Raw genomic sequence first — 24,189 nt, forward strand, 5'->3', positions numbered from 1 at the left:
ATATCTCTTTTTTTCATTTTTTTTCTTCTCTATTTTTTAATCGTAATTATATATTAATAGAATAATAAAGAAATAAGTTATATAGACATTATGTTTATAAATATATACAATTTATAATAATATATATAAATATTTTTATATTTTATTTATATATATTATTTAAATTTATTTAAAATAATATTTATATTAATATAATATAAATTATAATATTAATATTTATAATATTTATTAATATTAAATTTATTTAATAAAAATAAAATGTTTATAAATATATACGCATATATTATAACTACGATATATATCTTTAAATATGTTACATAAATAAATGGAAAAATAAGAACAAAGTACATATAGCAAAAATCGAATGACATTTCTTGTCTAACGATCTCTCACCTGAATATACAATCTGGTTTGTGTGCGAGGGGCGGATTTTAAAAAGGCATTTAAAAACGAAACCCCCGCGACTCTCAACGCGATGGCTGCTCTAGGAGCTAAAAGGGCGCCTGCCAGAAATCGAAATCTCCCTCCTTCCCCGTATTTGAGTCTCAGGGTCGAAACCGCTTCCGAGACAGCCTCGTGTCCACCTGGCGCTTGGCACACTTTCGTCAAGAGCTGCAAAGAGAGAATCGCACAACTTAATTTACTTAACTTACTTTGCCGAGAGACATAAGATCGGAATTTTAACAGAGAACTCGAAATTCGTCAAATAATTCGCCTGTAAAGAAAGTATTCTTTCGCGATTGCGCATTTTTTTTTGGAGACTCGATTTTTTTATTTTTAACTTCATTATCGCGAATAGACAGATATGCTCCTAATATACGTTCGCACTTTTGTAAAGCCTTCCTGTTCGCGTGCCGTGGAAGTAATTACCATTCCTCGACCGCTGATCGTATTATGCGATATCCGGTCTCTCTCGCGAGAGATACATATCCTGAGAAAAAAGCTAAGAAAGAGAGAAAAAATAAAAAAAATAAAAAAATAAAAACGTAAACTCGTGCAGGCTCTGGGAAATGACGTCGACGCGCTCGACCGAATAACGTTTGGTGGATGAAACGATAAAAACTGGTTTCGCCGGTGAGTACCCTCGAAATAACGGGTCGCAGCCCGAGTGTGTATTACTTTTATTCGAGACACGCGTTTACGAGCGTTCCGGAAAAGTAACTGAATAACCGAATCAGGAGCATTAACCCTTATTCCACGAGGCGAACTTGACTTCTTTCCTCTCTCCGATGGTTATTATTTTTTTTTCCTTCCTTCAATTCTGTAAAAGTGTGTGCAATTTTATTATTTTTCTAGCATTATATTTATTATTATCGCGTTAATATTTTTAGAAATAATTAATGAGATGCAAATATAAATAATTGCCTTATTATTATTTTATGTGAAAATACGAAGAATATTTTTATCAATTATTTATATATATATATATATTTCATTTTCTATGATGACTATTATTTTTTTTCCTTCCTTAAAATCCATAAAATGTTTCTAGTCTTATTATTTTTCTAACATTATATTTATTATTATCGCGTTAATATTTTTAGAAATAATTAATTGAGATGCAAATATAAATAATTGTCTTATTACTGTTTTATGTGAAAATACGAAGAATATTAAATTTATTAATTATATTAGAATCCGTAAAATGTTCCTTTATTTTATTCTGTGATAACTATTATTTTTTTTTCTTCTTTAAAATTCGTAAAATGTTTCTAGTCTTATTACTTTTGTAGCATTATTTCGATTTACTATTATCGCGTAAATATCTTTAAAAATAATTTACATTAAGATACAAATGTAAATAATTGTCTTATTACTGTTTTATGTGAAAATATAGAGAGTATGAAGTTTATCAATTATATATAATTTAATTCTGCGATGACTATTATTTTTGCTCTTCCTTAGAATTCGTAAAATGTTCCTTTATTTTATTCTTTTATTGATAACTATTATTTTTTTTCCTTCTTTAAAATCCGTAAAATGTTTCTAGTCTTATTATTTTGATTTACTATCATCGCGTCAATATCTAAAAATAATTCACATTAAGATATAAATATAAATAATTGTCTTATTATTGTGTTTTATATAAAAATACGGGAAATATTAAATTTATCAATTATATATATGTTTAGCGGCAAATACATATATACATATATGTACATATTGGATTACATTATCGTAGTCAACTTGACAGTTCGGAGAACGATGACATGAGCTGGAGAAGGCAAGGAATTTCGCTGACATTTCGCGACATGGCAAGTTCTAATTGTTCCTTTTTATCTAACGGTATCGTGACGCTTCGCGAACGGAAGTGGCGATTGTTACCTGAAGAGCAAGAACTCGGGACCGGTTCAGACTACTGGTCAGACAAACCGCGAGAGCCAGTAGACCGGGTTGCGCCTGTACTAATAGCCGCGGTGCATCGGCGCATCGTTCACCGCACGCGGCCAGACACTCCACGCATCCGAGCTCGTCCAGGGCGGCCCTTCTGGTACCGATTCTCGGCCCGGTCTGCCCCGAGCTCGGCGGCGAGCTTTGGGCCAGTTGAACGCCCCGTAAAGTCTCCAGCAACAAAGTGATTCCGTCCGCGGGCGGAGAAGCGAATTCCTGCACAAAGCTGAAAGAAAGACATATGTTGCAAAAATCCAGCCAATGTTTTATATAATTAATTAATTTTATATAACTAAATTATTTAATTGTAATTGTATCTACTTGCAATTTCGATTTTTTTTTTACGTTTTTTATGTTTGAGAGAATTTTCTCTTAGAATTTACCCTGAAAATCATGGTAATTGTGGGACAATATGGTATGGAAAGAATTTTATGAGAATTTATCTGATTAATATTTATCGCAATAAAATATAAAGTATGTCTGATTAATTTTACTAAACTGCATAGTAAAATTAAACATATTTTAAAATTCTTTCCATACCATATTGTCCCACAATTACCATGATTTTCAGGGTAAATTCTAAGAGAAAATTATCTCCTGTGTAGAAATTTAAAAATAAGGAGAAAAAGAAAGAATAAACCTTTAAATTTAAAGATTTATTAAGAATATAAAAACACTAACATATATTTAAAAAAAAAAATTTTAAAAAAATTAGACACGTACGTATGTCATAAAATAAAAGTTTGAGTCTTCGGCCTGATTTGTGTTTCAAAGTTTCAAAATTTAATTTGTTTCTTTTTTAAAAATTATTGTTTTGATTTTCTAAAAATTTAGTTTTCTTTAGTATGTACACACTGTAAAAAAAAAATTTGTTAACTTGACTAAACCGTTCAACTAAATTACTGTTTTGTTAATTGAACATATATTAGTATTTAAGTCAAATACGTTTTGTCAAAAGTTTTGTTAGATTTAATTTAAATATTTTTATATGTTCAGTTAACAAAATATTATTTAGTTGAACGGTTTAGTCAAGTTAACACATTTTTTTTTACAGTGCATATGTACCAGTTTTCTTTATTTTTAATAAATTATAATATTATTTTGCAAATACATACACACATATAATATTTATTATTATAATACTTAGTAATTTATTATTATTTATTTATTAATTTATTATGTTTTATGTTTATTAATTTATTATATATGTGTGTGTGTAATCGCAAAATATATGTGTTTTATTGCATATGACATAATCCATGGTGACAAGACGAGAATTTCTAAATTGAAAAGAAAAAAACCTGCGTAATCAGCAACTTAATTAATGTCAACAATTTTGAAAAAAAATTCTATCACAATTCTCTATTATTTAATATATGATATTTTAAATATGAAACATTTATATAAGAATATATATTATATTATAATAAGAAAACTCTTTGTTCGAGCAATAGTTATATCAATGAATATCGGGTGTAACAAAGTAGTTACGCCAATGGATGTCGGGAGTAACATTCTCACTCTTGCTTAAAAAAAAATCGATATATAAACGGTGAAGATATTGCGAAAAACATAAAGAAAAAAAGGCCAGTAATTACATAATTACGGAGCTTCTCGCTTGACAAGAAGACCGATCCGGTTTTATGCACGTGCAGCTCGCGGCAGGATTTTTTTTCGAGATTGTCACCACGAAAGCGAACAGGAGGACAGCTTCGTGATTGGACGAAGGAATCGATCATCATCGATATGGAATATATTAACAAAGACGTTGCAAGACCTGTCCGCGGGATAGTCTTCTAGGCACGCAACTGGATAAGAACCGGAGTATCATTTATACGGCGAAAAAAAAATATTAGAATTTACATTCATGCTACAGAATAAATGAGACTTGGAGATTTCGTTTTTCCCTTTTTAAAAATTATTGACTAATAAAAATTTCCTTTAACATGTGCCAGTGTTTTTATTCTCAGTAAACCACAATATTATTTATTATTTATTTAATTATTATATTATATGTGTCTTCTTTTTTTATGAATTACATTCATCAACCTAAAATTAACGAATTTTATTCTACTAGATATTCAGCGAAAAAATATATGCAGAGAAATATCGATAAAAAATTGTGATTTTTTCAATTGATGACTCTATATGTATAGAGTAATGCAAATCCCTTTTTAAAAAAATTATTGATTAAATTTTAATCTCCCAAAAATTTCCTTTAACACGTGCCAGTGTTTTTATTCTCAAAAGTAAACCACAATATTATTTATTTAATTAATATGTGTGTCTTCTTTTTTCTATAAATTACACGATTATGCAAGATCCATCAATCTAAAATTAACGAATTTTATTCTACTAGATATTCAGTAAAAAAATATATACAGAGAAAAATGGGTAAAAAATTGTGATTTTTTTCAATTGATGACTCTATATAGAGTAATCTATATAGAGCAAATCCCTTTTTAAAAATTATTTACTAAATTTTAATCTCTAAAATTTCCTTTAACATGTGCCAGTGTTTTTATTCTCAGTAAACCACAATATTATTTATTATTTATTTAATTATTATATTATATGTGTCTTCTTTTTTTATGAATTACATTCATCAACCTAAAATTAACGAATTTTATTCTACTAGATATTCAGCGAAAAAATATATGCAGAGAAATATCGATAAAAAATTGTGATTTTTTCAATTGATGACTCTATATGTATAGAATAATGCAAATCCCTTTTTAAAAAAATTATTGATTAAATTTTAATCTCCCAAAAATTTCCTTTAACACGTGCCAGTGTTTTTATTCTCAAAAGTAAACCACAATATTATTTATTTAATTATTATATTATATTTGTCTTCTTTTTTCTATAAATTACACGATTATGCAAGATCCATCAATCTAAAATTAACGAATTTTATTCTACTAGATATTCCGTAAAAAAATATATACAGAGAAAAATCGGTAAAAAATTGTGATTTTTTTCAATTGATGACTCTATATAGAGTAATGCAAATCCCTTTTTAAAAATTATTTACTAAATTTTAAACTCTAAAATTTCCTTTAACATGTGCCAGTGTTTTTATTCTCAGTAAACCACAATATTATTTATTATTTATTTAATTATTATATTATATGTGTCTTCTTTTTTTATGAGTTACATTCATCAACCTAAAATTAACGAATTTTATTCTACTAGATATTCAGCGAAAAAATATATACAGAGAAAAATCGATAAAAAATTGTGATTTTTTCAATTGATGACTCTATATGTATAGAGTAATGCAAATCCCTTTTTAAAAAAAATTATTGATTAAATTTTAATCTCCTAAAAATTTCCTTTAACACGTGCCAGTGTTTTTATTCTCAAAAGTAAACCACAATATTATTTATTTAATTATTATATTATATGTGTCTTCTTTTTTCTATAAATTACACGATTATGCAAGATCCATCAATCTAAAATTAACGAATTTTATTCTACTAGATATTCAGTAAAAAAATATATACAGAGAAAAATCGGTAAAAAATTGTGATTTTTTTCAATTGATGACTCTATATAGAGTAATCTATATAGAGCAAATCCCTTTTTAAAAATTATTTACTAAATTTTAATCTCTAAAATTTCCTTTAACATGTGCCAGTGTTTTTATTCTCAGTAAACCACAATATTATTTATTATTTATTTAATTATTATATTATATGTGTCTTCTTTTTTTATGAATTACATTCATCAACCTCAAATTAACGAATTTTATTCTACTAGATATTCAGCGAAAAAATATATACAGAGAAAAATCGATAAAAAATTGTGATTTTTTCAATTGATGACTCTATATGTATAGAGTAATAAAAATCTCTTTTTAACAAAATTATTGATTAAATTTTAATCTCCCAAAAATTTCCTTTAACACGTGCCAGTGTTTTTATTCTCAAAAGTAAACCACAATATTATTTATTTAATTATTATATTATATTTGTCTTCTTTTTTCTATAAATTACACGATTATGCAAGATCCATCAATCTAAAATTAACGAATTTTATTCTACTAGATATTCCGTAAAAAAATATATACAGAGAAAAATCGGTAAAAAATTGTGATTTTTTTCAATTGATGACTCTATATAGAGTAATGCAAATCCCTTTTTAAAAATTATTGACTAAATTTTAATCTCTAAAATTTCCTTTAACATGTGCCAGTGTTTTTATTCTCAGTAAACCACAATATTATTTATTATTTATTTAATTATTATATTATATGTGTCTTCTTTTTTGATGAATTACATTCATCAACCTAAAATTAACGAATTTTATTCTACTAGATATTCAGCGAAAAAATATATACAGAGAAATATCGATAAAAAAATTATGTAATTTTTTCAATCGATGACTCTATATATAGAGTAATGCAAATCAAGCCTTACTAGCGTTTCTTCGATCGATCCAGGTGTCCTTTTACCAAGCAAATGCCTCGATACAAAGAGTAGACGTGACGTCTCTCTCTCTTTCCTTGCAACTATTTGCGACGCCTTAAGGTAAACAGGTGCAAGAACGAGGAAGCGCACGTTATACTTGTCACACAGTGACAAGTCCATACTCGCGCAATTTTTCCCCGATTCTATGGAAACGATTGCATGAAAGTCATCGTAAAATCGACTCTCTTTGTCTTTCTGGTAGTCTTCAAGTATCGATCTCCAGTTTCCTTAATCGCGTTGCTCGAGGAGCGAAGTACAAAAAAGTCCTTTCCTACGAAAGGTTTCGCGAGAAGAATTTGCACACCGAAGTTCACCGTCATCGTGGGAATCATCGCACAATAAAAGTTTCTGTCATTCCCCGAGAGAGAAAGAGAGATCGTAGAATTGTTTTTCTCCTTTTAACAGTAAAAACGGTAATATTCTAAATTCCTACGAGGGCATTGACGTTTCGCCAGCTATTTCGCGTATGATTAACGCACATTGTGCGGAAAAGAAAAATTCTAAGAGCTGTCAAATAACTATCGTAGAAGAGAACGAATGCTTTGTCAAGAGTTAAAAGTTTTACTGCGAGGTGTTTTGCGTGCTTTACGCTCTTTCAAATTTAGCACGAGCATTGTTAAGATCAAGCAAGGCCCATCTTGACATTTATAGTGGAAACAGTTGCGTTAACATTCCGTTATTCGCCAATATGGTGAGGCAGAGAAAGGAGAAAAAAAAAATAAAAAAACGTATATGTAAACAGTAAATCAAGCGGCATTAATTAATCGGCATATTTTTCAGCTAATGAGAAGTAAAATTCGTCGCTATAATCGCTAATTAAAAAGACAAAAGTAAATTATGTGTTGACAAGTTTTTGACAAGTAAAAATAATGCTTTATTTTCTGACAAATCTATTTTTTTATATATAAATATTATTTTTATTATATTATATATATTATATATATATTATATATGTGTGTATATATAAAATGTATATATTCTAATGGATAAATTATGTGCAATGGATGTATTATATGCTTTTCTATGTATATACACATATCGCTAATTAAAAAGACACATGGATAATGTCTTGACAATTTTTTGACAAGTAAAGACAATGTTTAATTTTCTAAAAAATCAATTTTTTTCATTATAATAATAAATTATGTGCAAATGTATTATGTGTTCCTCTCTATGTATATTTTGTTTAATATATACATACATTTTTTGACTAGCCATATTATTTAATATTATTTAATAGAAAAGGATAAGAAGCAGAATGAATTACGTAGCAGTAATAAAGAAGCCTGATGAAAGAAAGATTATATCGGCACTTTTATTTATCTTTCGTAACATATTTTCTTCATTTGAATGCCTCTTTAATCACCATCTGTGCCCGACACATTTTCGCGTAAAAAACAATGCTGGGAATAATGTCTTCATTATTTCATCTCGCCAAACAATAATTCTCGACTACATAAGATGAAAGTATACAGTCTCGCTGATTGCTAATGAATACCGTACAATTTCATCGGTGTGAAGTCGAGCATTAATTAAAATGCCGATGAAAGAAAGAATATTTCCAGGCACTAGTGATTTAAATACGCGCAACACATAATTATTTTTTACATAATTTTTATTTAATTTTTTATACAATTATAATTATATTTTGACAGCTCAGAATTTTAACAGTGAATTTTAAACATTGCGAGGGCTTTATGACGCATCTTACTTTTCGAAAAAATGAACGTGTTGTTTATGGACCGGGAAAATGTATAAAAAAAAAAAAAAAAGCGCGGTGAATCCCTCTCGAATACATCTCTCGAGGACATGCAAATGAGTATTAAACGCCCGTGTATTATGCGCTTGCGGGATATACAGATCCTCTGTGGTCGACGTCACCGACGTCTCCAGCGACAAAGAAAGGTAAGAGGAGAGGAAGGTGGAGGGGAAGGAGGGACGGAACGATTCTCTTCCCTTTTAACAATGGATACATTATGTTACCGGCGTGTGTTATGCATAATGCGCGAGATAACGCAATACGTGCACGAAATACGGACGGGAGAGGAGACCAGTCTTTCTAAAGGTGTCCTCTGTCTCGTAAAAACTCCTCGGCGACCGCATTTGAATGCGAAGAAAACAAAGCTTCGAGAATGAAGATGAGAGTGACAGCAAGAGAGGAATATTGAAATGCAATTGCGCATCGAAACATTTTTTTTTTCGACACACATATTTTTATTCTTAAAAGGCATGTATTATAAAATCGACTACAATGAGTATCAAAATTTATTGTCGCTTTTTCATAATTTTCGTTGATCGATTCTCTATGGTGGCTTCGTGAGTAATTTTAACAGTAAGAGTTAGCAATGTGACTTTATTCCTTCAATATATTTTTGAAGAACGAAAAAGTTGTAATATACTTTTCTCAAGTTTATATAACAATATGTTGAACATTAGTCATTGCAGAATTTTTATATAATTCTTTTTTATGTAATTTTTATTTAATTTAATTTTATATAATATTTTATATAATTATAATTGTATTTTGACAGCTCAGAATTTTATTAAGAGTGAATTTTAAATATGAAAAGAATGAATTAGCAGTGTGAGTGATTTTATTTCTTTAATATAGGTTTAAAGAACGAAAAATTGTATAATAATATACTTTCCTCAAGTTTATATAACAATATGTTGAACATCTGTCATTGCAAAATTGTATATTTTGACAGCTCAGAATTTTAACAGTGAAATAATTCTACTCATTATTTTATTTTTATACAATTTTGTTTTATATAATTTTTTATATAACTTTTTATATTTATATTATGACAGCTCAGAATTTTAATAATGAATTAACAATATATTGAACATCTGTCATTGCAGAATTTTATATTTTGACAGTTCAGTTCAATTTTAACAATGAATTTTAACTGTACGAAGAGAGTGAGTTAGCAATGTGAGTGTAAATTTTTCTTTAATATACTTTTAGAGAACGAAAAAATTGTAATATATTTTTTTTTTCAAGTTTATATATAACAATATATATTAAACATCTGTCATTGCATAATTGTACATTTTGACAGCTCAGAATTTTAACAGTGAAATAATTCTACTCATTTTATTTTTATACAATTTTGTTTCATATAATTTTTTATATAATTATAATTATATTTTGACAGCTCAGAATTTTAATAATGAATTAACAATATATTGAACATCTGTCATTGCAGAATTTTATATTTTGACAGCTCAGAATTTTAACAATGAATTTTAACTGTACGAAGAGAGTGAGTTAGCAATGTGAGTGTAAATTTTTCTTTAATATACTTTTAGAGAACGAAAAAATTGTAATATATTTTTTTTTTCAAGTTTATATATAACAATATATATTAAACATCTGTCATTGCATAATTGTACATTTTGACAGCTCAGAATTTTAACAGTGAAATAATTCTACTCATTTTATTTTTATACAATTTTGTTTCATATAATTTTTTATATAATTATAATTATATTTTGACAGCTCAGAATTTTAATAATGAATTAACAATATATTGAACATCTGTCATTGCAGAATTTTATATTTTGACAGCTCAGAATTTTAACAATGAATTTTAACTGTACGAAGAGAGTGAGTTAGCAATGTGAGTGTAAATTTTTCTTTAATATACTTTTAGAGAACGAAAAAATTGTAATATATTTTTTTTTTCAAGTTTATATATAACAATATATATTAAACATCTGTCATTGCATAATTGTATATTTCGACAGCTCAGAATTTGAACAGTGAATAATTCTATTCATTATTTTATTCATTATATAAATTTAACATCTAATTTATTTTGAAATCTAAAAAAAATCGCAACATGTAATTTCGAATGATTAATGATGAAACAAACGCGATGTACGCGGAAGAAATTAACCGATGAGTTATAATTAAATGATGGACCAACTAATTGAACGAGGCGTATAAAGGTGCGCTTGTGATGTGCAGCCTCACTTTTAAGAACAATGAAGAAGCGGGATACGAGGATATAATATACATTGTAGAATCCGCTCAAGTATAACCAACGAGAGAGAGAGAGGGAACACGCTTAGGAGGCAAATGAGGCAGACAATGACAGATGTATGGCAGCAAAAAGGCAGCCTGGCAGCGTCTGATATCGTATAGAAAAAGATCTCCCCGTTTTTTATTTGTGTGCAATAGGATGCGGTTATGCATTCACTATTATGCCCGGCGAAGCACCTGTATATGGCGGGTTCGGTGGCCGGTCGAGGCTTCTTCGCCTTCAAGGCGACTCATTCCCCTGCTCGTATTATGCGAAAGGGGAGAAGAGAGAAAAAAAGAGCCGAAAAATTTCCCTTCTTCCTTCGCTTCATTCATTTTTTCATTTTTCAGGGTGTCTGCTCAAATTTTGTAAAAAAATTCCCTGAAAATTATAAACGTCCCAAGGAATACTAATTTATTTAAATTAATTATTTATTGAAATTAATTATTTATTAAATTATTATTTATTGAAATTAATTATTTATTAAATTATTATTTATTTATTAAATAAATAAGAAGTGCTAATTTATTTAAATATTATCTATTTAAAATATGAGCAGTTTTTTTATGAAATTTATAATTTATATAAGATCTTGATACTGATAAAATAGATTGTCAATTTAAAAAATCACAAAATTTTAATAAAAATTTAAATATTGCCAAGATATGTTAGACATATATTTCTTAAATGCTAAATAAGAATAAAATTAACAAAAAAGGATAATTTTTTGAAAAACTTCCTGAATCCCACTCAAATTACATATGAGAATTCCCTGGTTTTACCAGGTTTTCAAGGTTTTTCCAGGAATATATACATCCTGCTTTTTAATTTTTTAAATATATATTAATTAATCAAGAGACAATCTGTCAAAGATATATCGCGTACCGATATTTTCTCTGTCAATTCTAATAAAAAATTGAAGTAAATTTTTGTTTAGCTTTTTCTTCTTCATATACTTTACTATATTAAGAATGAAGGTTTTTCTATATAAATATAATTTATACTTATTTTATTTAATAATCGAGCATCAAACCTCTATGAATTATGCATTCTTGACAGGATTTGGAAAAAACCGTCTATGAAAAAAATAGATTATAAATATATAGAATATTTCCTTTAGCAACAAACTAGATTTTATCGAGAGAAAGTAGAATGATTTAATTTTATGCTATCGGTTTTATTTAATTCGATGCGACTTCCGAATGAGTATAGTTTTTTTTTGAGAGAGAGTTTCTTGCACAAGAGAAGACACTCATCAATCATAAATTAACTAGAAAGTTGTAACGTGTATTTCAAGTTCATATAATTGTTATAAAGAAATAGAACGATGTATAAAAACTAGAGTTAATAATAGATTTTCGCTTTGCTTATATTCATCCCTTATTATCATTAAAAATAAAGACCCGTTTTATGTACCCCAGAGAATCCATGAAAATACGATTAAGGCTCCTGGCTCTTTGCCGACCATGTCGAAATCGTGACGTCAGAGGCGAGAAAACACACGCTAAAATTTCTTAGATGCCATTTCGAAATAAAAAATATTTCGATGAAACAGCACTTCAGATGGCTTTAGCACACTCTTAAAAAACCCCGAAAACTATCCTTTCCCTTTTATAATCAATCAACAGCTGTAAAATGTAATATTATGAAGCCCAGTCCGTCTGGTCTTTGCGCATGCGCAGTCATTCCGCACGTCAAAGTCTGATATCTCGATCATTTTACAGATGTTGATTGATTATAAAGGGGAAAGGATAGTTTTCGGGGTTTTTTAAGAGTGTGCTAAAGCCATCCGAAGTGCGGTTTAATCGAAATATCTTTTCATTAAAAAATGGCATCTAAGAATTTTCAGCGTGTGCTTTCTCGCCTCTGACGTCACGATCCAATATGGCCGCGGTGAGCACCCAGGAGCCTTAAGCATCCCGATAGGGCTTCGGGTAAACGATACACCTGTCGTTTCAGGTGTTTCGTGAGGAAGGCTGGAAGATGCTCGCTCGGTTAGATCGATTTGCAATGGCGTGCGACTATATACAGTTATACCGTAATATCGGCATTCGATTATATCCGAAGCCGCTACTTACAGCTTATCCGCCAACATCTTAAAGACACCGGCACATATAATTCATCTATCTAGGACATTCTTGTCTGCCATATGACGCGCGTATGAGGATAGAGCCGTCAACATTTCATTCTTTTTATTTTAAACGTGATGTACCAGCGACGGACTTGATAAAAAAATTAATATTAAGCAAAGTCTTTAATCATCTAACTAACGGATCCACGGTTTCTCTCTCTTTTCCTCTCTCCCTCTTTCTCTCTTTACGATCGATCATCATGTATATCGTTTGTAATCGAGGAGCGGCAAAATATCTTTAGTTTCGAAATTGCTGCGAAATGCAAATTGCTTTTTTTTAACTCACACGGTTATATATGTCGAATCAATCGAGATGCAATATTATATATACAGTATGCAAGGCGAGAATCACTACAAATTATCATCCTTAATAAATTTAAAATATGATTTTTTTATAGAAAAATAATATATTAAATAAAACTTCGTTTGGAGCCTGATATTTGATAATTATAATTTTGTTCCAGATAAGGGTGCTTTCGAAATATAATAAATATCTTCAAATAATAAATATCTTTAAATAACAAATATCTTTAATTTTGGAATTGTTGCAAAATGCAAATTGTTTTCTTTTTTTTATCTCACGGTTATACATATATGTCGAATTAATCGAGATGCAATATTATGTACGCAAGACGAGAATCACTGCAAATTATCATTCTTAATAAATTTTAAAATATGATTTTTATAGAAAAATAATACATATATTAAATAAAACTTTGTTTGAAGCCTGATATTGTATAATTACAATTTTGTTTCAGATAAGAGCGCTTTCGAAATATTTCAAGATTATCTTTGTTTTTTTTAATCTTATACTTTTTCTTACACAAGAATCGATTTTTAAAAATTATTTTATAAAGATATTCAGATACTCAGAATCATCAAAAAATTATATGTACAATAGTTTATGAAATATTAAAAAATTTATTTTGACATGATTTTTGACATGATTGCGATGAAATTTGTAATATCTTGTAAAGTTTTCGATGACTACTTTAATATTTTGTCATACTATAATAATAATTAGATGTTATTGTATGTAATTAGAATAATTAAAGTAATAAGAATAATAAGAGTGAGTATTTTGTAAGGTATATATTGCATCTTTTATGCCACAATATAACAAAATAAATTATAAAATATTTCGTAAAAATTATTGATTTTATTTAAATACTTTTATATAAAATAATGAAAAGATTTCATTTATGCAAAAAAATATTTTATTTAAAAAAACAAAGATAATATTGAAATCTTGGGAACATCTCTGGTTGGATGAATCATGCTAATCGCAAAATGCCATCGAAATAAAGCATTTTTTATTTGAAACCTTTTTCTTCTCTAAAAGACATTTTAGGATTTATCGGAGGTGATAATTTTTAGTGACTCATCCTGTATAAATGAAATAAAATCATGAAATCAATTTTCCGATAATCTCTCGCGACTTATTGTTAATATAATGATTGATAAAAATTGTTGCAGCTGAACCATGTTTTAGAATAATTACCAACAATATTAACTAAAGCTCGCATATCGCGCAATTTATCTTTGTCAATTTAATTATTCCACTTGTTCAATTATTTGAATCTCGTTCTCATTTCTCGATTGCGTCAAATTAAAGAAACCGTAATGTTCATTCGACACATAAATTAGAGAAGATTAGATTTGAAGGATTGCATGTCGCTTTGTGTTCGTTAAAATGACGAGCTTTATTTGCGTCAAAAGTTGCTATTCCAATTCAGTCATTATTACTGCAGTAAATCAATTAGCTATCTTGAAATCATTATGATTGTAAGCACTATTAATCAATATATATAGTTAAACGTGCCTCGAGCGCTTTGGCGCGAGACAAACATCATCGATCTTCTGTCTGGCAGTGTAAAACATTGGGAGGAAACGTCTAACGATAATGCGCGATTTTTAATCATCTTCGAAGTTAACTGACGTATCATGCGTATAGTTATATACTTTCGCAATTATGTAAATCTCTTTTGCCAATTTTTTTAGAGAATATTTTTTAAGAATATTTTTTAGGAATATTTTTTAACTATTTTTTAAGATATCTAATTTGCTGAATTATTATTTGCAGTAAATAGTATATTCTATTAAATATTATATTTATATTATATATATAATATATAATATTATATATTATAATATTTTATATTATTAATATTATATTATATATTATAATATTATATTATTAATATTATATTATAATATTATATTATATATTATACATTATATGTATAATATAATATATTATACATTATATGTATAATATAATATATTATATATATTATATTATATTATAAATATATAGTATATTATATTATAAATATTCTATTAAATTTAAATAAATATCTATTTTCTCGCTCGAGTGATATATTTTTTTGAACATTATTTTTTGAAAATTTATCGCTTCGGATAAAGTTTTAATTAATTACCGAGATTAAAAAGAAAGAATTTGAGCATCTTATGCTCATTCAAAATATCTCGTGCATTGGTTTACTTTCTCGCACGTGAAAAAGTATAAAATATAACTGTAAACTCTGCATCCGATTTATCTCTTTTTTATTTATCCAATGGATGATTCTCACGTGTTGTGTATATCATCCCCAATGTAACTTAAATTTTAAAATTGTTGTATCACGGAAGCACAAACAATGTGGGAATTTGGATTAGCGCACTATCGGTGGATTTTTTTTTAAACACTTTTATTTCGTTTATACTCTGAGTCTTCTTGTAAGATAAATATCTTATAACCTTTTGTCATTAGTTCCACCTAGAAAGCACGAACAGCGAGCGTATATTTTAATCATTCGCAAATAATTCATATCCCGGCTCTCTTCCGTGTATTTCTCGCGTGTATAATCAGAAAATTCACTATTCTTTGAGAATGAAATAACTCATGTTATAAATATAACTAGTAATCACTTCCTTTAAGAACTCTTACGTATATAATAATTTCACAGTCAACCATATAATATACAAGATGCGAAATTAATGATATAATCGGAAAAGTAATGATACTGCAAGAAAAAATAAGACAAAAACTATAAAATAATTTTTTTTTATAAGCGTGGGTTTGTTTGCGATAAAACTGGCTTTGAGAATCAGTAAATTGATAACATAATGTTTTTTTAAGCTTGAATGATTTTATATTATTATTTTTTTTTTACAATAGTTATTTAAATATATTTTTTCTGTTAAAAAATAATTTATCTGGATAATTTATATATAATGTTTCTCTCTTTCATTCTCTCTTTAATGTAATTTAAATTATTTTAAATTGTTTTATTACATGTATTTTTTACTTTATATTTATTCATTGATAGTCACACGACAAAAAGTTATGGCATAAAGATTCTTTAAGTTTAAAAGGACGTAGAGAAATGTGTTGTTAATTTCAAAATCAATTTTCTTGGAAAGAGCTCGTACGAAAAATTTTATTCGAATATATTTTCGACTTATTTTTTCACGTACAATTTGAAAATTATTAACTTCTCAATTATACCAGTTATGAAATATCTTGTACACAATATGCACGCGTGCATAACATAGTCACTTCCTTTATTAATAAACATTCGTGATTTGATTAAAATCGAAATCACTTTAATCCTTAACTCCCTCATTTCTAATCTTTGCATCTCTTTTACATAATTAAAAAAGTAATCTTTTAATTGATTTTTGTGATACAGATCAGGCGAATTAGCGGGAGGAAAATAGTGCAAGACAATCATCTAATTATCGGTCAAATATTTAAAATTGAAGACGAAGATATATATTAATTTAAGCTTAAATTTTTCATCTTGCTGGATATAAATACTTAATATCAAATAACAAATTTAAAATTAAATTAAAATTAGAATCAATTATTAATTTTGACAAATGTCAAAATTTAAGAAATTTTAGATTTTTGCAAAGATTTTTATATATAAAAGTTTTTTGTTGAACTATGTCATTTATTAATGATTGAACAAGTAGTTTTTCATAAGCACTAACCTGGGGAAAGCAAGCCTGAGGTCGGTCCTGAGTTTGTTCAGCAGCTCGCTGACCGATGTAAATTGTCTCAAGGTCATTTCGCCACTTCCGGATGCGTAACCGGAACTCGAACTGGTTGTCGACGGCAAGGTACCTTGAGAATCTTGAACTATTCCTAATGGGCGCCTTCCCCATCGTCTCAGGGCGATTGCATAATCTTCAGCGTTGTACGTAGGTGGTCTTAAACGTTCCTAAGAACAGATTTGATCATTTATAAATACAAAAACGAATATATATGTGTGCATTTGTATGTGTAATAACATTTTTTTTTACTCTTCCATGAAAATATATTCATTTATATGATTGATATTTTTTCCAATCGTACCGTCACAGATGTAAGAACAAAATATATTATATAATAAAAATGTATATTATATAAAATATTATATAAAAATATAATTTATAATTTTTTTACTTTGTGTTCTATGAAAATATATTCATTTATATGATTAACGATATTTTTTTCAATCATACTGTCACAGATGTAAGAATAAAATATATAAAAAAATATATTATATAATAAAAATGTATATTATATAAAATATTATATAAAATGTATAATATAGATGTATAATAAAAAAAAATTATATAAAAATATAATTTAATATAATTAAAATTAAAAAGTATTAAAAAATTTAAAAAAATATAATTAATATAATAAAATATAATTAAAATTGTATATTATATAAAAATATATAAGAAAATTATAAAATAATGTTTTAATACTAATAATGACTACTTTTATCTGTAATAAATATCTATGATGAAAACTGTTCCTCTAAAATCATTAAAAATAGAATGAAATAGTCGTTTTAGAGTTGATTTATTAATTTATTAATTAGAATTATAATAGAATAGCGAGTGCCTGTGTGCCTTGAGTGAATCATGAGGAACGCGCAATATATTCATGTCGAAAGGTAAGAAGATATCTGCTGTTAATTTCATGATGCTTCCGATCATAAATCGATAAAGTAATAGTAGTTATCGTTTTTTTTTCTCTCTACCCATAAGTCTCGATGAAGAAGCTAGTACGATGATGAATACCGTGATAAATTTAGACTCGATATACTCAAAGTCACAATCATTAGCTTGAATTCTGTTGATTTAGATAAACTTTTGTAATTAAGAAGAAGAGATCACTCTACTTTTTCTGTTATATTGTACACAGAGAGAATTTTCTCTTAGAATTTTATAAAAATTTCTCCGATTAATATTTATCACAATAAAAATAATAATATCTATTACAATAAAATATAAAATATGTTTGATCAATTTTACTATGCAATTTAGTAAAATTAATCAAATATGTTTTATATTTTATTGTGATAGATATTATTATTATATTATTTTTATTATTATATTATTTTTATTGTGATAAATATTAATCAGAGAAATTCTCATAAAATTTTTTTCATACTATATTATTGTCCCACGATTACCATGATTTTCAGAGTAAATTCTAAGAGAAAATTCTCTCAGTGTAATAAATGCACGAAGGCGATAGATAAATTTATCTATCATGTAACAATGTTGGTAATTTGTATTAATATTGCAGGATCTATAATTGCATTTTTTTTATAGATATACTTAGATTTGATGATAAAAAAAATACACAAGAAGTCTTTTTCCCCGCTCGTGAATCTCTTATCAGTGATGTTTTCTTGCTAACACACGCAAATAAATTACGTAAAATTTTTTATTTACTTTCATGCTTCTAGTTTACGTAGAAATGTATAAATTATGAAGCGTTATTAAAGTACACGCGGAAGTATATGAATTATTCAAATGAGTTAATTGCATTCAGACTCTTCGTTCCCGTTCCCCAAGTACGGTTCTCTTCTCTTTCGATATAACGCGGATTTGTTAAACCAGCAGAACGATTGATGTTTCGAAAATTCGTAACAGCCAGAAATCGCTGGAGAATACATTGTAAAAAATTCAATTACGTAAATTATATGTATGTGCGAGAGTTTTGATATATTTTTGAATATTATTTTGTTTTTATCTCCGCGTGAATAAAATTTTAGACAGGTATTGTAAAAAGAAATAGTAAAAAGCCGCAAAAGAGTTTTACTTTTGAGTCTTGTAATTCGCGAAAAAAAGTAAACAGGAAATATATAAGAAAATTCTACGATGTTGTCGAGTTTCTGGTTTGCGATCGCGTGTTTCTTATGTGTTATATTTTATCGGCAAAATCGCTCTAACGATCATAACAGAGACACTTCGACAAAATGTTGGATATGACAATATATAAAAAAGATTTTTAAACGTGAAAGAAAAAAAACTGACATACTTGAAGATTTCAGGAACATATTTAAATTAATTATACGGCATAAGATTATTAATAAAATCACGATTAATCTCGTAGTAATAAGATAAATGTATTAGTTCTTATAAGCAAGATTGATTCCTGAACAAAAGCATTATTATTAATATTACATTGTTTTTTAAATACATTTTTTAATTCATAATCTTTTTTAAATCTTAAATAATATCAATATCTTAAAAAATACGAATTTATAAAATAAAGCTTAATGTCGAAATTTTAACGAGAAAAATATTTTGCACATAAAATATTACTCACATTTTCTAAAAAACACCTTTCCTAAATATTCTTTCAAAAAACAATTTTTTTTAGAAAGTACAATTAATATTTAATGTACAAATTATTCTTGTCAAAATCTAAGATATTTTATTTTATTTTATAAATTTGTATTTTTTCAAACATGAATTAAAAGAAGCTCAATATATAAAAAAAAATACATTTTTGTTCAGGAACTTATACTTTATTTAGACCTTAAGAAGTATTACTATTAGTGTTATAAAAATTTGGACGTCGTTATGATTAGATACGACGCTGATTATTTTTGTTTTGTCTTTATGAGACAAAAGATAAGATTCTATAACAATTGCGATCTTATCGGTTATTAACCCTTCTGTCAATGAACGAGTATCCAGCCACTTAAAGTTAACTTTAAATGTTAAAAATATATCAGAACTTTTCTCCTCCCGAAACAAAATACAAAGGCCCTTTGTAATCAAAACCCTTCTAAAATGTATAAAGGAAGAGAATGTTTTTTTTTTATATCTAATTAATAAAATATAAAATATATTTTATATTAATAAAATATAAAATATATTTTATATTAATAAAATATAAAATATATTTTATATATTACTATAAAAAAATTGTCGACTGTCGATGTGTCGAAAATACGCAGTTGGTACCCGGATATTCATGCATTGATGAAAAGATGAAAAAATATGCATTGTCAGAAGGATTAATTGAAAGAGAAAAGAGCCGATCTCTTATTTTTTTTCGAATTTTTAAGGAAGCGGAGTGAAAGAAAATGTGAAATTGGCATCGCCTAAAACTGATGATTTATTGATAATAACACTTTCGATAAGTCATCAATTTCATATGCCTTTTTACGAATTCCTTCCGCAATTTAAGTGAAATCGCGTTTTTCGTCGACTTTCTCGCAAAACGACGGAACATCGCGTATATGATGCATATATATGTAGATACTCGTCACAGTCGATCTAATTTCCAGATCATCCGCGAGCAATTTCCATTTTCATTTGACGAATCGAGTAACGTCGATCTTGGCGTAAAACTTTCACGTCCAACGTGAAACGTTAAAGTGAAAACATATCGTATGTATTAATTTTTATCGTATGTATTTAGCATACCAGACAATAAATTAATACATACGATAAATAGCCTATTTCCGATTAATCGAATCACTCGTGAATTAATTAGGATGCATCGCTATCATGGCATGCATTAATATCCATAGCACTGTTATAAACTGTATCATTCGATTCATAGGATCAAATTTGTTAGCGCGATCATGATATCAAAATGCATATATGATTAATTACGTGAAAAAAGTACAAATATAAAAGCATTTGTTAATTATATTTATATTTGTATATACAAATATATTTATATATAAAATTTTATATATAAAATATATAAAATATATGTATATATATGTATAATGTATATATAAAATATTTATATTAAAATATATCAAATATATATATATATATATATATATATATATATATATATATGTATAATGTATATATAAAATATTTATATTAAAATATATATATATAAAATTTATATGTATATACATTATATACATATAAAATATTTATATTAAAATATAAATATATAAATAAATATTATATATATAAATATATGTATATAAAAATATAAAATAAATATAAATACCTATAAATAAAAACATAAAATAAATATAAATACCTATAAATAAAAATATAAAATAAATATAAAATAAATATATATATAAAATGAATATAAAATAAATATAAATAAATATATATATAATATACATATACAAAAAAAATTCATACTATCTTATACTATATTAAATATATATCATAACAGTCGAAAATACATACATATAGGAATATTTATGAAACGTTACGCAATGCATCAAGTTGTATATGCCGTTAGCGACAAGGTCAAGGCGGAAAGTGACTTTGCTACTTTAGCGCGCGGAAGGTCGTTTCTCTCAGTGTTAATATTCTCTTTCTCTTTCTTGCACATACATACATATGTCAACTAATGTAAGTCGAGGCGATGGTGTTCTTACGGTAAAGCTCAAGTAAAACTAGAAACTAGATGATTCGGTATCTGTCCTTTCCATCGGAATTTCATCCTGATGCCGATTGCCGTTTATGCGCGATTCGAGTTATGTCATAAAGCTTCCGCGCCGTTTACACGTCAGCTGATCGGCACGCGACGCAATCGCCGTCGTTTATACATTTTACACCGTAATTTACTTAATGTCTTTCTTTACTTTACCTTTTCCGGTTGAGGTCCCCATGGTTTCACGACCAGCAGCTCTTCCTCCGCATTGGGCGCCATGTCCGACTCACTGTAGAAAAAAAAAAAAAAAGAAAACCACATTATTCAAGGAATAATCGTGAATTTCAGAATTTATTCGCTTCGAAGGAGAAACACAGATGTATACTGAGAGAATTTTCTCTTAGAATTTACCCTGAAAATCATGGTAATCGTGGGACAATATGGTACGGAAAGAATTTTCTCTGATTAATATTTATCACAATAAAAATAATATCAATTTTGCGAGGTTCGCGATCTATTCTCGAATTTTTGATATAGTTTTAGACACTTTGTTGTATGCGTGACTTGTTTCTTAAAAAAATTTTAAAGTTTCTTTTTTTCAGAAAAATGTTTTGATATAGGTATAATTAAAGGATGATTAGAACGTGATTTTTTATTATTAAAAATATAGTATACTAAAAAAAGTAGTATACTAAAAATAATATGCTAAAATTTTTAATCAGAAATTAATACAAGTATTTTTATTAATTTTTTTATCATTTTGAATGTTATATAAAAATAATCATTAGAATTCTTAAAAAACTATTCAAAACTTTCAAGACTCAACTTACATCTTATAAAAAAATTTTTGATTTATATAGACATTTCGAAAATTTTTATTTGAGAATTGTAAAATTACTTGAATTTCTTGCATTCGAAAAAAATACGCTTAAAATATTTTTCTAGAGAAAATCGAATTTGTTACAAAAATTTTTAGATAGTCCTTATTTTAAGATAGATCTCATCTTAATCGTATAATTAAAAAAAAATTATTACGCATATAATTTGAAAAAAATTATTACTCACGTGCGAATTTTTATGTAAAGAAAATATGAAGTTAACACCACATATATATCTATACACAGAGAGAATTTTCTTTTAGAATTCACCCTGAAAATCATGGTAATCGACAATATGATATGGAAAGAATTTTATAAGAATTTCTCTGATTAATCTTTATCACAATAAAAATAATAATATCTATCACAATAAAAATAATAATATCTATCACAATAAAATATAAAACGTGTTTGATTTATTTTATTAAACTGCATAGTAAAATTAATCAAACATATTTTATTGTAATAGATATTATTATTTTTATTGTGATAAATATTAATCAGAGAAATTCTCATAAAATTCTCTCTGTGTATATATGTATGCAATTTTATTCCTCATCGTTTATATTTTTTCAGAGAAAAGTTCCACTTTTAACGTTTAAAGTTGCTTCGGGTGCCTATTCATTGACAGAAGGGTTAAATAATGCGTCGCTTTTTTTTACCATCGATCGCGGAATGTTGAATTTAATTAACGAATGGCGTATGTATGTACATACATAGCGCTGTGGATCGTCAGATCCGAGTTGTAGGACGGCTCCACGGAATTTGCTTCGCGGTATTTTCAAACGGTACCTCACTCACCTGATGCGTTCCGCCAGAATGAAGGCGATCGCGCGCATCAATTCCGAATGTGCGTTATTTTAACAATTTCTATAAAGGGGAAGTTTCAATTTTATCTCGCGACCGCCATCTAATTGTTCTATCGAATCGGTGTAAATTCTGCTTTATTCTTTCTCTGGAGAGACATACATTCGACCAGGCCTATCGAACTCGCAAAATTATTATTAAAAATTATTGAATTAATAAAATTATTAAAAATTCGATAAATAAAATGAATCAAATTGATGTAAAAAATTTTAATTTATTGTTTTTCTAGAAAGACATGTACACATTCGTCCGGCTCTCTCGAATTTGCAAAATTATTATTAGAATTATTATTAGAATTATTATTGAAAAAGTTATTATTAAAATAATAAAATTATTAAAAAATCTATAATTAAAATTAATTCGATGAACACGAAAGATTTTGAATAAAACTAATAAATTTTGACAGATAATAATATTTCACGTAATGCAATATCGGTGATTGAAATAAGACATAGATCAAACGTAAATACTTTATCCTTTCTCTGGAAAGACAGCATATATACATATCTATCACACTTGCAAAATTATTATTAAATTAATAAAATTATAAAAAATTTGATAAATACGATTAATTCGATGAAAGGCGGAAAACTTTGAATGCAACTGATTTTTGACCGATAATTGACATTTCGCGTGAATGCAATATCGATGATTCACGGGCGAGATATAAATCTTGCAAAAGAATTATAGTAATGAAAATTGTATTAGCGCAAAGATTTCGGTTATCGTGATTTTACACATGCCTTGCCAAGATATGCAG

The 24,189-nt window shown here is 27.2% G+C and overlaps 1 protein-coding gene across 3 annotated transcripts in view; it reads right to left on the bottom strand.

The window, feature by feature from the left end:
- Positions 1–24,189, bottom strand: part of Mwh (multiple wing hairs) — a 74,196-nt gene that overhangs the window by 3,355 nt on the left and 46,652 nt on the right. For all 3 annotated transcript variants that reach the window (XM_083035245.1, XM_083035244.1, XM_083035246.1), the window contains 4 exons: positions 21,901–21,973; positions 17,022–17,251; positions 2,326–2,617; positions 394–612 (listed from right to left, as the gene is read on the bottom strand). In XM_083035245.1, the coding sequence (XP_082891371.1) occupies positions 394–612; positions 2,326–2,617; positions 17,022–17,251; positions 21,901–21,973 (814 nt within the window). The remainder of the gene's footprint in view (positions 1–393; positions 613–2,325; positions 2,618–17,021; positions 17,252–21,900; positions 21,974–24,189) is intronic.

This window comes from Prenolepis imparis, unplaced genomic scaffold, assembly GCF_030444845.1.
Source record: "Prenolepis imparis isolate NDT839.2.m4 unplaced genomic scaffold, iyPreImpa1.0 SCAF_4, whole genome shotgun sequence".
Taxonomy (NCBI): domain Eukaryota; kingdom Metazoa; phylum Arthropoda; class Insecta; order Hymenoptera; family Formicidae; genus Prenolepis; species Prenolepis imparis.